The 17,756-nt window shown below is 48.6% G+C and overlaps 1 protein-coding gene across 4 annotated transcripts; it reads right to left on the bottom strand.

The window, feature by feature from the left end:
* Nucleotides 1-2,181: 2,181 nt before the first annotated feature.
* RAB33A (RAB33A, member RAS oncogene family) lies at nucleotides 2,182-13,949 on the bottom strand. 4 transcript variants are annotated; one of them, XM_060292364.1, is made up of 3 exons: nucleotides 13,936-13,949; nucleotides 12,067-12,376; nucleotides 2,182-2,769 (listed from the first exon to the last, which is right to left on the bottom strand). In XM_060292364.1, exons 2-3 carry the CDS (start codon nucleotides 12,334-12,336, stop codon nucleotides 2,314-2,316), a joined length of 726 nt encoding a protein of 241 aa, XP_060148347.1. In that variant the 5' UTR covers nucleotides 12,337-12,376; nucleotides 13,936-13,949; the 3' UTR covers nucleotides 2,182-2,313. The 4 variants fall into 4 exon arrangements, with proteins under 4 accessions (XP_060148347.1, XP_060148346.1, XP_060148345.1 ...); XM_060292363.1 differs by lacking the exon at nucleotides 13,936-13,949 and adding an exon at nucleotides 13,017-13,144; XM_060292362.1 differs by lacking the exon at nucleotides 13,936-13,949 and having other exon boundaries at nucleotides 12,067-12,789.
* Nucleotides 13,950-17,756: the final 3,807 nt, after the last annotated feature.

Raw genomic sequence — 17,756 nt, 5'->3', positions numbered from 1 at the left:
CTCCTCCCTGCTTGCTCAGCCCCACCAGCCCCCTTTCTGTTCCTCAAATGCACCAACCTTACCCCTGCCTCAGGGCCTTGGTATCTGCTGTTTCCTCTGCTTGGGGTTCTTTTCCCTCACAGCTGGTTGCTGTCTTTCATTTAGGTTTCAGCTCAGATGTTCTCTCTTCAAAGATGCCTCTTGTGACCACTCTATCTAATATGTTGCCCTCCCCCCACCTCCCTCACTTTCTGTCCATTTACCCCATTTTATGGCCCTTAGAGTCCTTATCACTCTCTCAAACGATCTCATTTATATATCTCATTTCTTGTTTAGTGTCTGTCTCCTTTATGAGAGTAGGATTTTATTTTGTTCACCTATGTATCCCCGGGGCCTAGAACAATGGCACACAGTAGGTGCTCAGTAAACGTTTGTTGAATGCCTGAAAGGTGTCAGAGGCAATCCTGGTCAGTGGACTTGGAATGTTGTCATCTTGATCCTGTTAAAGCAGAAAGGAGCGTGACCAAGACGGGCCGGGACCCGGACTAAAATGCATCCATTAGGATGGACAAGTGCCCCCGCAGCCACTGAGAGGTGGCCCGGCCCTGCAGCCAGGTCACAAGAGCCAAAAGATGCCACAACAGTAATCCGTATCCTGGGCAAGAAGTCGGCATCTGAAGTCTGAGACAAGGTCCTGGGGTATTCCATCGGGGAGAAGCACAGCAACAGGGGCTTCAGCGGGCAGTTCACCAATAGACAACAGGACCCCAGCCCCTCGGGTGAGAGTCGGGGGCAGGACGTTGGGTGGGGACAACCGGTCAGCAAACACAGCCTTAATGGGGGTACTAGGAAGACTCCAAAAGCCAGGATCCAGGCAGAAACAAAGTGATGAGAACCAGACTGGCGGCTGGGCCGAGGCTGAGACCAGACGGGAGTGGGGTTGGGTGGGGAAGTAGTCAGTGAGGGACGCAGAAGCAGACAGGCTGTTTGGGTGGGAAGCACATCTGTTACCCTTTGCTGTCAGGGGCAGGGGCAGGGCCAGAGCTGCGTTTGCCTATCAGAGGACAGTGCTCAGGGGCTATCTGTCTGGGACCCCCTCCCCTCCTCTTGGGCTTCCAACAAGAGGGCTGCCTTTAGGAGCACCCCCAAGCAAAGAAATCTACCTGGGGCTGTTGTACGATAGATACGCCTTCAGAGCCACTTTTAATTTCTTTAACCATTGGACAAGGAGCCTTCACATCCATAGGGCCAGATGTACAAGAAATACCTACAGGACTTCTGTGGGAGAGCCACCAGAAGTTCCCACTGGCTCAGAAAGCAATAAACTGTCCTGCCTGAGGTGTGGGCTGCTCAGCTGTCAGTGGGCCAGACTCCTAGCTGTGCTCTTGCTCAAGCCCCAGGGTCATTCCTGCCTCCCTACTTTTGCCCACTCCCCTCCTCTTTACCAATCCAAATATTACACTTTATTCAACAACCAAAATAAGTTCAATGACGTTTTTGGTGACTCCTCCCTGATGTTGAGTATATGATGCTCTCAATTTCCATAGCACAGTCTTGCACTTGGTAATATTCTTGTCTAATTTTTGTTCCCAAGTAGTTTCAGTGTGTACATTGTTCTCACAACTAAATCAGAGGGTCTTGGAACGTAGGGGATGAATCCTCCTGTTACATTTCTTCCAACAAAGATCTGGGGGCATCATACACCTATGTTAGCTTGAACCCTGCCCTCTTCAAGAAAGGGCAGGGGGAAAGAAATACTTCTGGTATCAAGGGCTGCTTGGTGAAAAATGGGGAAGCAGGAGCTAACAGCATTGGAAGGAACTGGGCCTGTTGGGCAACCTATATTTTTATGTTTAAATTTTGGGAAATAAGAAGAGAGCAGCCTACTCTCGACATCCAAGGACCCTAGGAAATAATGATGAGTCAATGTCTCCTTTCAAAACTTCTCTATCCCTCTGCCTGCACTGGCTCTCTAGAACCACATATCTGTCCTGTATTCCACCCCCTCCAGGTGTTTCTGCCCACTGATGACATCATGTGAGAGAATGAATTAGTCCTGAAGAAGTGACTCAAAGGATGAGCATTTCAGGCAGCGTAGAAGGCTGGTAGGGAGTGTGCCTCTCTAGCAGGGCGAGCTGCCTCTTCTACTCATCACAATCAGAAATGTCTTCTTGGAGGAAAGCAAGACATGAAGGCATATGATAATCTATACAAATTTTATTTTAATATCAATTTGTATGGAAACAAGCAGGTGTCAGTGTTACACAGGCACGGAAAAAAGGGAAAGAAAAAAACCTCCAGTGATAATTGCTCTTGTATTTACACCATTTGGTTTCAACAGGGACAGGAAGTTTTACTGTTAGCTTCCTGTGGGAACTCCAGTTTCTGCACCTTCCCCTGCTGCCTCTCAGCATCACGATAGAGCAGGGATTTCTGAGCCTTCAATCGGCAAGCCAGGCACATGAAAATTGACTCCACGTTCTGGCTCTCTTTGGGGTCCTTGGCCGATGTCTCAAATAAGAGCATGTTATGGGCATCGGCAAATTTCAGGGCTAAGTTGGAGGGCACCTGGATCTGTTCCCTCAAGTCACACTTGTTGCCCACAAGCACTTTCGGGACTAGTGGAGGCACGGCATGCCCATTGCATTCTTGGATCCACATTTTGAGGTTGGTGAAGGATGTCATCTTGGTGACGTCATAGACAAAGACCACGGCATGCACATTGCGGTAGTAATGCTCGACCATGCTTTTTCGGAAGCGTTCCTGACCGGCGGTGTCCCACACCTGAACCTGGAAGATACAAAGACCCGTATTTGGAGTCAGAAAGCGAAACATGAACAGATAGGAGAAAACATGGTTCTGTGACATTATAAAAATGAGGTGACAAGCCCTGACACAGGAAGTGGTTCTTTGACAAATTGGCAGAATGGACTTATCAACATATAGAGGGAAGTTTCTTTCAGGGTTTATTAAGTCTTTCTTAAGGTTTTTAGTTGAAAAACTGGAATGTAAATTGGTCAACTTTCCTGGAGGGCAATGTGGCAATATTGTCAAAAACCTTAAAAATGTACAAAACTCTTAGAGCCTAGAATCCCACTTCCAGAAATCTATACAAAAGAAATAGCAGATAACGTAAATAAGTACTTGGGATATAATATACAGCATGATGACCATAGTTACCACTGCTGTATAATATATATGAAAGTTGTTAAGAGAATAAATCGTAAGAATTCTCATCACAAGGAAAAACTTTTTCTTTTTTTTGCTTTTTCTTTTTATTGTATCTGTATGATATGATGCGTGCTCACTAAACTTACTGTGGTAATTATTTCACAATATAGGTAACTCAAACCATTATGCTGCACACCTTAACCTTATACAGTGATGTGCGTCAATTATATCTCAATAAAACGGGGGGGGGGAGCAAAAAAAGAAAAGAAAGAGATATGTGGTCAAAATTCTGCGCAAAGATCTTAATCACTTAAAAAAAAAAAAACAGGACTTCCCTGGTGGCGCAGTGGTTGAGAGTCCACCTGCCGGTGCAGGGGACACGGGTTCGTGCCCCGGTCCGGGAAGATCCCACATGCCGTGGAGCGGCTGGGCCCGTGAGCCATGGCCGCTGAGCCTGCGCATCCGGAGCCTGTGTTCCGCAATGGGAGAGGCCACAACAATGAGAGCCCCGGATACCGCAAAAAAAACAGGAAACAACCTCCTAGGAGAGGAGCAGCTAAAATGTATGTATTGGGTTGGCAAAAAATTTCGTTTGGGGTTTTCCATACGATGTTATGAAAAACCTGAATGAACTTTTTGGCCAACCCAATATATATCTATACAATGGGCTATTATGCAGCCATTAAAATAACCTCTTCATAGAATAAATGGTGTAGAAAATGCTCATAAAATATAAGTAAGTGAAAAAAGTAGGAAACAAAATTTTTCATATGCTATGGTCCCAATTTTTTTTTAAAAAATTAAACATAGACAAATGCATAGGAAAGACTGGAAGTGTATATGCGAGGACATTAATGGTTATTTATGAACAGTGGAACTTAGGTGATATTTACTTTCTTCTTTTTTTTTTTGTATTTTCCAAATTTTCTACTTCATGCATACATCACTTTTTTGTTTGGTTTGGTTTGGTTTTTTTTTTTCATGACTTTTTAAAGCAAACAAAGTTAGTGTTAAAATCTCACCATGGGGCTTCCCTGGTGGCGCAGTGATTGAGAGTCCGCCTGCCGATGCAGGGGACATGGGTTCGTGCCCCGGTCCGGGAGGATCCCACATGCCGCGGAGCGGCTGGGCCCGTGAGCCATGGCCGCTGAGCCTGCGCGTCCGGAGCCTGTGCTCCGCAACGGGAGAGGCCACAGCAGTGAGAGGCCCGCGTACCAAAAAAAAAAAAAAAAAAAAAAAAAAAAAAATCTCACCATGTGGCTCAGTTGATTTTAAGTTCACTTCTTTGTTATGTAAAAGGTAATTTAGCTCACTGGATTTTTCTTCTGCATCTCAGCTTTTGGGATAATGAATAACATATGTAAAGATACAACTCCCAGGGGATACTCTGGAGTCTAAACACATTCAGCCCAATCTATTTCCTGTTATACATCCAAAGTCTTGGACAAGAGAAATCATGCTGAGAACGACGGCCCCAAGGCCTTATACAATTCTCAGTTATGAAAGAAAATGCGATTATGGTCACTAATTGACTACTATGGTTCTTAAAGCGAAGTATAGCCTTTATTTGGAGTTAGCAGTCAGTAAGTATAATCTAGTAAATATAATTGAATCTCTTTGCCGAATGAAGATCTTACAGGGCCCCAGACTCATCATTGTGAACATCAGTTTTCATTGTCCAGGCTTCCCTTCATCTCCTCAATGGAGATGGCCGCCATGTTCCTTTGGCACGACATTCGAATTCATCTCCTTCTCCTATTTAGATTTCCATGTCTCTTGGTCAGACTCTCCTCTCCTCACTCCCGGATTACAGCAAAGTCTTTTGGACTCTAGATGTCTCCACTCCAGTGCCTCTTGCATACTGCTTTCAAACTAGCCTTCCTAAATCCCTGCTTGTATCAGCACGTTATTCTCCGCTTCAGCCAATTCCGATAGCCCTCTACTGCATGTGGCATCAAAATGGAAACATTTGTCTGCCATAATCGGACCCCACCCAACCTGGTTTCCAACTACTCAGCTGCACCTGCTTCATTCTCTCCTCTGTCCCTTTGGTCCTGCTAGTCCAGCTTCCCCTGCAGAAGTGGTTGCCCCCTCATTGCTCTATCCAAATCTCACCCATTCTTCCAGGCTCGGCTCACACTGCACCTTCTTCCTAAAACCTTCTCCAACTTTTCTTCAATTCTCTTTCCTTAGGCATTCCTATCGCACTTTGAGTCTGCACCACACCATTTAGAATATATTTATTTGTTCTCTAGTCGTTTCATCAGTGTTCTTGGCATCCCTCCAGCTAGACTGTAAGCAGTCTTTTTCTGCATCAGATCACTCGTCATCATGCTTGTCATCAATATCGTCGTTGTGATCAAAAAGCAGTATTGGCCTGAGCCAGCAAAACTACTGTCTGGCATCCTAGGTATCTGCCAAGGTGATTTCGGAGACAACATTCGACTTTGGTTACCCAGAAAAACATAAGTCCTCAAAGGCTGATTTGCTTCGGCAAGCAGAGACAGAAGAGATTTTCATTTCTTCCACCTCTCTGGTGCTCTGAGCAGGAAGAAAGAGGAGAGCAGGCCAGGAAAGGAATGGAGGTCAGTGGGAAGAGGGCAGGTATACTGCGAGAATATCATTACCACTTGGCTCCCACCCCCACCCTCCGGTAGTCTAGTCGTAACTCTTGCCTCTGAGTAAGGCTGAATGCCTACCAGCCCTCAGGCATGCGGCAGATGCTTTAACACCATGAGCTCAGGGCTCTAAAAATACCTGCCACTAGCAGGAACGTGGGTGGGAGTGTATGAGGTGTTTGGGGCTGAGTAGTTTGGCTGTTTGGCTTTTCTATGGCTTCAGAATTGTGCACGCCACCCCAGCTGCCAGAACTGCAGGGAGGGCCCTCTCTGCTGGAGACCTCCTTTGCCTTTCCAGTGCCTGGGGAGCCTTGGAGCTTTTATTCAGAGGCTCGGAATTTCAACTACTGCTCTCATTCCAGTTCTTTAGAAACCCCACCCCAAGTTCTTTGCACCCCTGTCTGTGGTGAGAGGGGAGCCAGGAAGCAGGCTGCTCACAGCAGAGAATCAGAAGAGCCAATGCTGTGGCCTCAAGAGCCATCAAAAAGGGACAGCACGGCAGTCAGGCTCGCTGGAACATGACTGACTTCATTTTGTTTCTGGGTTTAGTGTCCCTGTCCTTCTCAGCATCCTCATAAGCCCCTGGCCTCTGTCGGACAATGAAAGCATCTCCTCTCCCTTTGGCAGCTGGCACTCCCTCACCCAGTCCTCCCTTCCTGTGGGCACTGCACCTGACGCCTGCCCCTTAGCCACACACATGCCCCCAGGATCCTCTTTTCTCTCCAAGGGCCAGTGGGGTATAGTGGAGTCAAACCAACTAGGGTGCAAATCTCAACCCAATCATGTCCCACTAGTTAGGTGTCCTCAGTCAAGTTACTTTATCTTCAGTGTCCTCCTCTGGAAACTAAGGATAAACACAGCAATCTGGTAGGGATGCTGTGAGGATTAGCATTCCTTGTAAGTACAGGACACAGTGCCTAATACACTCCCCCTTCGCCCCTGGCCTGAGACTGCCACCATCAGGTCTGGCCAGACAGCTAATTGGGCTGGCGCTGTTGGAAACGCAGCAGTAGATGTGGAATTGGGAAAGCCGGGTTCTAGCCCCTCAGCTTTCTAGCTGAGTCAATGACCAGCCAAATGAAATAACATGCGAGGAAGAGCTTTTGCACAATATAAAGTGCTCTGCAAATATTAGCTGTTGCCATTGTCTCAGAGGGCCCATGAGCCGTGTCCTGGTAGCACTGCTCCTTGGATCCGTTGGTTCTCGTCCTGGAAAGCGCAGAAAGCTTGGCTTCTTTTCTTGGCTGCGCCACACAGCATATGGGATCCTACTGCCCCGACCAGGGATTGAACCTGTGTCCCCTGCATTGGAAGCGCGGAGTCTCAACCACTGGCCCGCCAGGGAAGTCCAAGCTTGGCTTCTTGAGGATGAGATCGAGCCAAGGCAAACGCAGTCAGTGGGGAGGGGGAAGAGAGAGGAAGGCCAGCAACAAGCCATGGGTGGCTGGGGGCAGGCCCAAAGTGACAGGGACTCTGGAGAGTCAAGGGGCACAGGGTGGGGAGCTGCCAAAGATAAATCTAGCCTTGTAAACCATTTTCCTGGGGCTACCGCTGCCTGAGCAAGCTTCGGCAAGTTCCTCACCCCTGCACGTGCTCTTAGCTGACATGGGTATTTCTTATCCCTAGGGAACATATCTGGCGTCTTTCTACAGATGAGGCATGAATGTCCTTTTGTTGGAGGCTGGTAGAGGGGGGGTAGAAGTGGAAAGAGAGAGAAAATACATCTGTAACCTTTGGAGGATGCCCGAGTGGATGATGGGAAAAGTTTAAGATAAATCTTTCTTCAGCTAGCTGGCTGCCCCATCTGCGTCTAAGATACACCACGTTCACACACCAGGCTGACACAGAGAATGGCAAAGGATGACAACAAAGAGAAACTCACCCACAGCAAGAGAGGCAGCAAGGGAGACAGAGAAACGACAAAACTGCTGGATAATTAACCATTCAGCTAACTGGCAGAAGATGGAAGCTCAGAAGCCCTAAGGAAGACATGACGTCATTCTGACTGCGGGCAGCTTCCGAGGGAACGCTTAGCTCAGCCACTCGGTAATGTAGCACACGAAGGTGTTTTTCCAAGTGATCAGTGGAGGAAGAGAAATCCACGATCCTGAACAGCACCTGCCCACAGCCTCGGCCGTCCTGCAGCGAGCGTGCCTGTTCTGGAGTGCTGGGGCAGAGGGTTGCCCAGGCTATAGGAGGAACCCAACTGGATAGCAGGGGGTGCTTGCATGAAAATTTACAAGGAATGGCTCAAAAATTAGAACTAAGCCTCCCCTCTACTACCTGCCCACCCACAAACACACGCCCCAGTCGGCATTTTCCAATGCTTTTAGACTGAGACAGGTGCAATATGATTTAGCTAAACCTGTAAGGTGACAGACACTTAATGGTCATTAAGGGAAGCTCCACCCTGCCTTTGGGGATTGGGGGAGGCCTCCATCCTTCCTAGGCTGATGTCAGGGAGGACTGTCAGCTTTCCCATATGATGTCTCACCGTGTCCCTGTCACAGGTAACTTTGTGGGTTGGATGGACGATGGGGCTGGCCCAGAGTGGGGATTTACATGCTCTTCTAAGCCAGGCAGCATGGTGTGTGGAAAGAGCAGCAAAAAGGGAATTAGGAGACCTGAGTTGTAGGCCGGGCCCTGGGTGATCTTAAGCAAACACGTTCCCTCTCTGAGCCTCAGTTTCCTCTCTGTAAGACAAGGAAGTCGGATTAGAGATGCCCTAAGGTCTCTTCCATCTCTGAACATCCTCTGATTCTCATACCCAAGGTGAGACAGTCAAGGTGCAAAAAGTAAAACCCAGGTACTCGGCTCGACGTCTGGGGTGCAGCCAAAGGTGACATCTTGAAGGCTCCTGGGTTCTGGGGCTGAAACCCTGGACCCCTGGCCTAGAAGAGACCATAAGGCTGGTTGCCCGGCATGCCACCTCCCCCTGAACACAATGCCCCCCAGCCAGATACTGCCCCGCTAGAGGAGAGAGCAGTAGGAAAGAGCATGAGCTCGGAATCTAGGTTGAAATCCTGGCCCTGTCACGGGGAAGGCAGGATAGTGAGATGGCAAAGTGCTTGGGCTCAAGAGTCAAAGACTGAAGCTCAGATCCACGTGCCTTGGGGCAAATTATTTAATCTCTCTAACTTTGGTCTCCTTATCTCTAAAACAAGAATGGTAATAATAGTCCTAATTTCATAGGGTTGCTGAGAAGACCAAATAAGATAGTGCATGGGAAGCGCCTAGCCTGTGCTCTTTGTTTCTTCAATAAATAGAACTTGTTGTTGTTATTATGATTATTGTAGGCTTTTCTTGATGTTCTTGTGAACCAGGAAATACTGGATTATAAATCTTGTGAGGGCATGGGGGACACATTGATTGGAGACACCAAATGGGGCTTCAAGGCCCTAGGGATGGCCCTGGTAATTAAGACAGTAGCCCCAAATACGCTAAATTAGTCGTCCCCCTGCAGGGGTTGACAGTATGTGCTACCCTGGGACACAGGGGGGCAGCCCCGGAGAGGCCACACCCTACTCTTGAACTGAGAGAAGAGCTTGCTGAGACCTCTCTGCCACTCTCCTGTGAGCACTGGCATTTTAGAGCCTGACAGCCTTCTCTTGCTGGCTGTGGTCTAGGGCCACCTCAGCCTGGGGACTTTTCTCTCTTCCCCAAAGGTAGTCACCTCCTAGTGTGATTTTGGTACCTGTTCCTTGAGAAACTTCAGGCCAGCCGGAGTATGGGGCAAAATCATCTCCTATGGAGCTCATTTGCTAGCTGCCATTCTCTGCCATCTCCCCAAGGACATGCTGGTCTCGCCTGCTGGCTTGGGCCCTGAGCTTGCAGCAGCTTTGCCAGAGGCAGGGTCCCCATCCCGCTGCTCCCACACCCCACCCTGAGCTCCTTCAGAATCTGCACTCAGAGGGCTCCTCCACGAGCAGTGTCACAAGGTTTTGCCCTCTTGAAAATATCATCTTCCCAAAAAAGCCTGTGTTAAGCACTTATCTGCACGTGGTGCTGTGCTGGGCTCTGCTTCTAGTGAGTCACATTGTCACAGGCTCTGCCCTCTGGGAAAAAGTCCGGAATCTTTGGCAGAGACTGTAAAATCCAGTTTGATCAAGTACTGGGTGTTAGAAGGGGAGGAATCTGTGCAAAATTTCCCCAAGGCCATTGGGTAGTGACCCTCTTCCACTCGTTTTCACCTCCCACTTTCTGGCTTCCTCCTCTCCTCTCCCCCTGTTCTCCTTCCCTAGACTCCCAAACGCTTCCTTTTCCTCCATCTAAATTTCAAGGGGACTTATTTCCCCCTCTCTTAAATCCAGAGGACTCGTTGGCTCAATGTGACACGATTTTAAACAAGCGATAGCATTAAATTCAAAAGGTTTTGAGGGTTTAAGAGCACATCCATAAGTACATTTCTAGTTGGGATTTTAAAAGGCATGTTTTAGAAATGCCAGAGTCTTACAATGTTACATTAAAGAAGTCCTAGCCAAGCAGATATTGACATAAGAGCCCTAGGAAAGGATGGAGACAGAGACCTACTTTGACTTTTAAAAGCAAATGTAGCAATTCCCTCCAAAATGCGAGGGGCAAAAAAGATCATTATTTCCAAACAGTGCCCTGTCTTCCTGATCCGGGTCTCAGTTGTTTTCAAGAGCCTCCCTTACCAATACTGAGCTGCCCATCTTCCTGACATCTAGTGCCTTGGCCTGGTCTCTGAAGCCATTTTAAAACACATTCATTTTAATAATGAAGGAGTCAGGAACCTTGTACAGTTTAGAGCATTTCATCATTCTCCTCAGTTACTCAGTCCTTCTCTCCACATCACTCAGAAGAGAGGCCCTGTGGTCACTGGGGCTGTTTACCCAGCAGGAGGGAGGGTTGCCTTCACCCGACAGTGTCCGACCATAGGCTCAAGAAAAGGCCAGCTGTGGGACTTCCCTGGTGGCACAGTGGTTAAGAGTTCGCCTGCCAATGCAGGGTACATGAGTTCGAGCCCTGGTCTGGGAGGATCCCACGTGCTGCAGAGCAACTAAGCCAAATGCGCCACAACTGCTGAGCCTGTGCTCTAGAGGCCGCGAGCCACAACTACTGAGCCCACGTGCCACAACTACTGAAGCCCACGCACCTAGAGCTGGTGCTCCACAACAAGAGAGGCCACCACAACGAGAAGCCTGTGCACTGAAGGAAGAGTAGCCCCCGCTCGCCACAACTAGAGAAATCCCGCACGCAGCAACGAAGCCTCAACTCAGCCAAAAATTAATTAATTAAAAGACAAAAAGAATTAAGAAAAGGCCAGCTGTGGGTCTAAAGAAGTTGGTCTTTAGTACCCAGTGCCTTCTGAGGTGGCTTTCCTGCCCATAACCCTGCCCCCTCTGCTCCTCTGACACATGAAGCTGCCCTTGCCATGTCCTCCCTCCCTCCATCCTCGGCACATTGAAATATTACTGTCCTATCGAGTTTCTACCTTTTCTGAACCAAAAGTGAGCACAAATGGTCAGACAAGAATATCTGTACTTAGCCTACTTGACAAACTAAAGAGAGGGGGGCACCAAGACACTTCCCTTAGCCCTCAGATAAGTTGCTCTGCATTTTTACAAAGGCCTGCTGAAGACAATACCCACAGAATGAGTAATGGGCATTAGGTACCCAGACAAATAAAGAAGATATCATTTAAGGGGTACTTTCCAAAAGAACTAGTTTAATCTATTATGAAGTGTTGGCAGGTAACCCTGTCTCAATTTCTTTAAAAGGGCTCATGGCTTTGTGCCAGAAGCACCCCACACCACTCCTATTCCAAATCAGCCTTAAACTTAATTATAACTTGTAATTTAAAATAAAGCAGCTTTCATTCTCTATGGGGTTCCATCTCCCCCCACCCCAGCAAGGCCTGGGGGCTTAGCCAAAGCAGGTTTTTGCAACCTACTGGCATCCACGAGGTAGAAGGGACCTCAAGATGTGTAAAGCGCTTTGGGATCCATCCCACAGACCAGGACGGAGATCCCTCATACCGCCCTCTGCCCACAGGTGCCGCTGCTCCCGGCTCAGGGTCAAGGATAGGATCAAACAGGCTTTTCCTAGTGGGAGCTGTCAGGCAGGGGCAAAGGGCATGAATGCAGCCACTCCCGCCTGCCCTCAGAAAACGGGTGAGGTGGGTACTGGGCCACTGAGAGAGGCGAAGGGGATAAGGACGTGCCGAGGGTCTTGGGCTCAGCAAGCGGCGACACAGCCACGCGCTGGACATTTACAACCACTAGAGCAACGCCTCTGGCAAGGCCCCCTCCCAGATCCCTCCCTTCCCGGACCTGACCGTCTGGATCACCTTGATCTTCTCGCCCTCGATTTCCACGGTCTTCTCCCTGAAGTCCACGCCGATGGTGGCTTCAGTCTTGTCCGGGAAGGTCCCCCCGCAGAAGCGGAAGGTCAGGCAGGTCTTGCCCACATTGGAGTCCCCAATCACGATGATTTTGAAGATGCGAATCTGCACGTACTGGTCCAGCGACGAGTCCAGCTCCAGGGACGCCAGGCCAGCGGCCGAGGCGGGCTGCAAGTTCCCATGGCCCAGGATGGGCTGCGCCATCTCCCCCGGACCGGACCCGGGCCCCAACCCCCCTCGAGGGCTACACACAAAGAAAACGGCCACGTTAGTGCGCTCGAGGCGAGCGAGCTTTGTGCGTGTGTATATGTGTGTGTGTGTGTGTGCGTGTCTGTATCCGCGCGTGTGTGCGTGCGCCAGCAACGTGTGCGCGCGCGCGCGTGAAGGGGGTGCCTCTCACCCCAGGCCCCCCCTCCTCCAGCGCACCCTCCTAGCAGCTCTGAGACAGCGACACAAAAGCCAGGGAGGGGAGGAGAGATGGAGGAGAGTGGGCAAGCGTTCTCCTTGCGCCTGTGCGCTGGGACGGGACGCTCGGGCGTGCGATCCTACCGCGCTCCCCAGGCCGCTGCGGCCGCCACCGCACCTTTGCCTAGACCCTCCCCTGCCTGGACTCCAGGGACACACCGGAGGGAGGAAGCCTAGGGAGGAAAGGGTGGGTGGGGAGAGCCGCACACACCACCCCAGGATGGTCTTCCTTTCTCCTTGCCCCCATTTATTTTATAGGTTTATAGGTTTCGGGCTTCCCACCCCCACTTTCTCGGAGCGCACGAGGTCAGCGGGCACAGCTGGGGAGGACAAAGAGAGCTGCACCCTCAGGCATCTCTGGAGCACCTCGGCCTCGGAGCGACACTACTCGGCGGGGGTGGGGGGTGGGGCGGAGATACCTCCTTCACCAAGCGGCCGGCAGCTGCGCCGCGCCTCCGCAGCCCCCTCCCAAGCCTTAGGATAAAGCGATGCTCTGTCTTATTGAGAAAGCAGGTGCGCTCGCGCGCCCCAAGGAGCCGGGGAGGGCGCTGCCAAGACACGCTGTGGGTTATGGGGGACCGCGCAGCTGCGAGAGGTAGGCAGGGGCACGGGTGTCCGTGTGTAGGGGGAGTTAGTGTTTCTGTCACAGACTTGTCAGATGTAGGGGGGCGCGTGCCAGGCGCCAACCTTCCCTTATCACACCACGAGCACCCATCCTCTGAATGTTCAGGAGAGTGGCTCCCATTGGCTGCTGCAGTCGGTTGTGTTTGTCTAGCCAATGGGGAAGGCCCGCCACGGGAGAGGGCCGAACATGGGGTAGAAGAAGGGGGAAGCTGGTGGTGGCAGCTTCAGCAAAAGGGGACTTTGTTTCCGGGGCTAACCATTACAGGTCCAGGTGGAGGGATCGTGGGACATAGCATAAACCTCACAGTGTGTTGCATTCCTGAGCCCTCCATATAATCATAAATCCTTCCAGAATGGTGGAGTTTCAAAAGGAATTATAAACCCCTAGGAGCGTTCACCCCTCTGCAACTGAATGTAGAACAAAGTGGTTGGGTCTAATTTGCCAGAAGCCTAGGTTATGCTTGGAAGATGATAAATGAACAGAACTTTCTTACAGTGTTGGGGGCAGCTTCCCAAGGCTTAATAAGCATCACACATCTTGGTCAAGACCAGTATTCCCTCTGCCGAAAGTGATTTGCAGGTTCAGAATCTGTTTGAAATCAACTCTGCTGAGGTACAATTTACATATAATAAAATGTGCCCGTTTATGTTTGCTTTTAAGACTTTATCCCTCCTCCCACATATTTCATAAGTTAAGGTAATATTGACACATACCAATAGCACCGACGTATGCGTTATTTGCTAACGCCATCAAGGTCAGGGATTCCAGCAGCACACGTGAGTTACCATCTTATTTGTGTGTGAGGCTGAGCTGCAGAAGAGACAAGTATGACGAAATCCATTCCCACTATGAGGAAAACAATTCAGTGCATCGGTGATAGATCTGTAAGCAAATCGGAATGTGACTGCTCAGCCAAGTCCAAGTTACTCAAAATGGCTGGGAAAATGGGGTCTTCTAGTTAGGAAGCTTTTTAAGCTGAGTTAGCAGATATATATACAGCTAACTCTTTTAGCATATATGTGGGTCACCCATTTCTAAAACCCTAGATTATACGATTCAGTATTAAAACTCGAGAAGGATTTAATCTTAGTTGGCTAATCGAAGGTCATCATTATGAATACCAATTATCATTGTCCAGTGTGAATAGTAATCCTCATTGTACAGTATTTTGTTTCTGATTGGTTGATGTCTAGATAATAGTTTGCCAAATCATTCTCCTCTGAATTGGAAGCTAATGCTCCTGGTGATCATTATCTAGAGAAGAGTAGCTATTTTTTAAAAAAGGTAGCTATTAATTAGGCATATCCAGTAGGTAAGAGTGAAAAGAAGGGCTTCCCTGGTGGTGCAGTGGTTAAGAATCCGCCTGCCAATGCAGGGGACACAGGTTCGAGCCCTAGGCCGGGAAGATCCCACATGCCGCAGAGCAACTAAGCCTGTGCGCCACAACTACCGAGCCTGTGCTCTAGAGCCCGCAAGCCACAACTACTGAGCCCGCGTGGTACAACTACTGAAGCCCGCGCGCCTAGAGCCCGTGCTCCACAACAAGAGAAGCCACCGCAATGAGAAGCCCACGCACAGCAATGAAGAATAGCCCCTGCTCGCTGCAACTAGAGAAAGCCCGTGTGCAGCAACGAAGACCCAATAAAGCCAAAAAAAAAAAAAAAAAAGAGTGAAAAGAAGCTTTGCTAATTCATAGCCATAATTAATGCTAACTTTCTGGGAGATATAAAAAGATATTACATCCACATAAGATTATTTAGACATATGCTCCCAGCAAAAACTTGTCACTGAGTCTGAGAGTTCACATTATATTTGTAAGGTAGAAACACTGATTTCTGGAAATGTGGTATATCAAAATGGGCCCCATGCCCTAATAAAATACTCTGTGGAGTGAGATTTGGGGGAAATTTCACTTATATTTTTGGAGTTATTCAATATGTGTAAGTTGCTTTTGCCACCCAAAATGATAAAATATAATTTTTTATTAAGAGGACAAGAAAACTTCATTGTACCTATTGCAAAAATAAATGTGCTGTACAATGTCTTTTTTGTATGTTAATTGTGCATCATTAAATGACTGTCTTTCAAATACACCCAGTTGTTTTCATAGGTATCTGATCGTCATGATTTTGATAGTGTTTTCCAAAGCTTCTTTCACCAACAGATATGATTAACTTTGTATTTAATCAATCCATGTTTATTATTGGCTTTTAGAAATAGCAATAAATTTCAATGTCTTCAAGACCTTTAAAATATGAAATATGTAGAAATCATTTTTTACCTTATTGTGGAATTGATATTTTCAATATTTATCCCCCCAAAGAGTCCTAGCTTAAAAGGCAACTACTGGGACCTCCCTGGTGGCGCATTGGTTAAGAATCCACCTGCCAATGCAAGGGACACAGGTTTGAGCCCTGGTCCAGGAAGATCCCACATGCCGCAAAGCAACTAAGCCCGTGTGCCACAACTACTGAGCCTGCGCTCTACAGCCTGCAAGCCACAATTACTGAGCCCACGTGCCACAACTACTGAAGCCCGCACACCTAGAGCCCATGCTCTGCAACAAGAGAGGCCACCACAATGAGAAGCCCGCACACTGCAACAAAGAGTAGCCCCTGCTAGCCGCAACCAGAGAAAGCCCACGCGCAACAATGAAGACCCAATGCAGCCAAAAATAAAAATAAATAAAAAAATGTTTTTTTTTAAAAAGGCAACTACTACCTGCACTTCTGAACACTAACCTATTCTTTTTTTTTTTTTTTGCGGTACGCGGGCCTCTCACTGCCGTGGCCTCTCCCGTTGCGGAGCACAGGCTCCAGACACGCAGGCTCAGCGGCCATGGCTCACGGGCCCAGCCGCTCCATGGCATGTGGGATCTTCCCGGACCAGGGCACGAACCCGTGTCCCCTGCATCGGCAGGCGGACTCTCAACCACTGCGCCACCAGGGAAGCCCTAACCTATTCTTAATGAGTAAGGGAACCCTGGATCATGTTCACCCAATAAATACTGCTTCCTGGGTTAAACTTCCTAAAACAACTTTGTAATTTCATTCTTTATCCCTATTCCACTAAAGATAATATCTTCATCGCCTACAATATTAGGGCCAAACCCTTTTGCTTGTTCAAATCTGGCCCCACCATATTCACCCGTCCTTACTTACTTCCTAGTATGTACTCTCTACCATTGTCCCCTGAAAACGTGCTGGGTTTTGTTTTATACCTACAAGCAGCATGGTGCTTCCTCTAAGATACTTTACAAATATTAGGTCATTTAACCTTCATAACAACCCTATGAGATTGGTAAAAGAGGAAAGTGAGGCACAAGTTAAGTGACTTGCCCAAGTGGCAGAGCCAGGATTCAACCTGGGGCAGACCAGATGCAAAGTCAATGGTGCTTAACCACTGAAAATATTACCTTTGGTCCCAAAGTATTCACCATCTGAAATATCATTCCTTCTCCTCCACTATTTGAATTTTACTACTCATCCTTCAAGACACAGCTCAAGTAACACTTCTTACATGAAGTCCTTCCTTAGCTATTCCATCCCATATTTTCTCTTGCATTACATCAGATATTATTTATTATTTAAATGACCAGTAATATGTCATCTCCCCAACTAGACAGTGACCACTTCCTATACTTTTCATATCCCCCAGAGCTCCTTTAATAGCACAGTCCAAGTGGCAAGTGCTCAATAAATACCTGTTAAATGAACATGTAACTCAAAACTTTGAAATAGGCATATGTTATGTTTTGCATACAGCCAATAATTTATTTCCAATTTAGCTTACATTTGGTAGAGTCAAAACACCTAGTTACACTCAGCCCCTCACCGTACTCCTCCCACAACTCTTAAAATCCTGCTTAGGAATACTCTCACAGAAAGTCTGTGAAGCACGAACTCTTTTTGCCAGCATCCTGCTCTCAAGCACGGAAGCCATAATAGCAGGAGACTGTCCGCAGCCCTCGTACAGCATCTAGGACACAGAACTGCACAATATAAAAGCGATTTGGGAAAGAGAGCGCGGAATGACTACTAGTCCTGCAAACAGGGGCTGGGTGGGAAAGCGCCAGCAATTTGTAAAGACGGAAGTCCACTCCGAATCTGGGAAGCCAGATGCTCCGGCTGGACCTACGGAAATACTGGAAGTGGACTACAGCCAGAGAACCCGGAAAGCTTAGTACCTAGTAAATAGTGTCCTAAAACAGAAGAACAAACTGCGGTGCTGGGGCCACGCTTTGTGAGGTGTCGTTACAGGTTCCCGCCATCGACAGAGCGGCAGCACCGGCCACAACCGCCAGGCAAAGCGGCCCCACCGGTCCCTCCTTGGACAGCTTTTGAGCTCGCTTAGCGGAACGCGTTACCATCAACCCGCAGAAACTTGCAAGCAACTCAGCCTGCGGTCTTTCCAAGTGTTCGGACAGCTAGGCGCACGCGCACAGCTTCTCCCCGTGCGGACCAATCGCAATGCGGCGCTGAGCGTTACGCCTGCGCAGTAGGCCTCCAGTCGCGCTTCCCCTTCCCCTGCTCTA

Source organism: Globicephala melas, chromosome X (assembly GCF_963455315.2).
Source record: "Globicephala melas chromosome X, mGloMel1.2, whole genome shotgun sequence".
Lineage (NCBI taxonomy): Eukaryota > Metazoa > Chordata > Mammalia > Artiodactyla > Delphinidae > Globicephala > Globicephala melas.
The sequence above is the reverse complement of the archived record's forward strand: the minus strand, read 5'-3'. Positions and strand labels throughout refer to the sequence as shown.

Coding starts and splice junctions, on each gene's coding strand:
- RAB33A (XM_060292364.1), bottom strand. CDS start 12,336: ATGGCGCAGCCCATCCTGGGCCATGGGAACTTGCAGCCCGCCTCGGCC. Junction 2,770..12,066: donor AGATCAAGGTGATCCAGACG/GTCAGGTCCGGG, acceptor TGTATCTTCCAG/GTTCAGGTGTGGGACACCGC.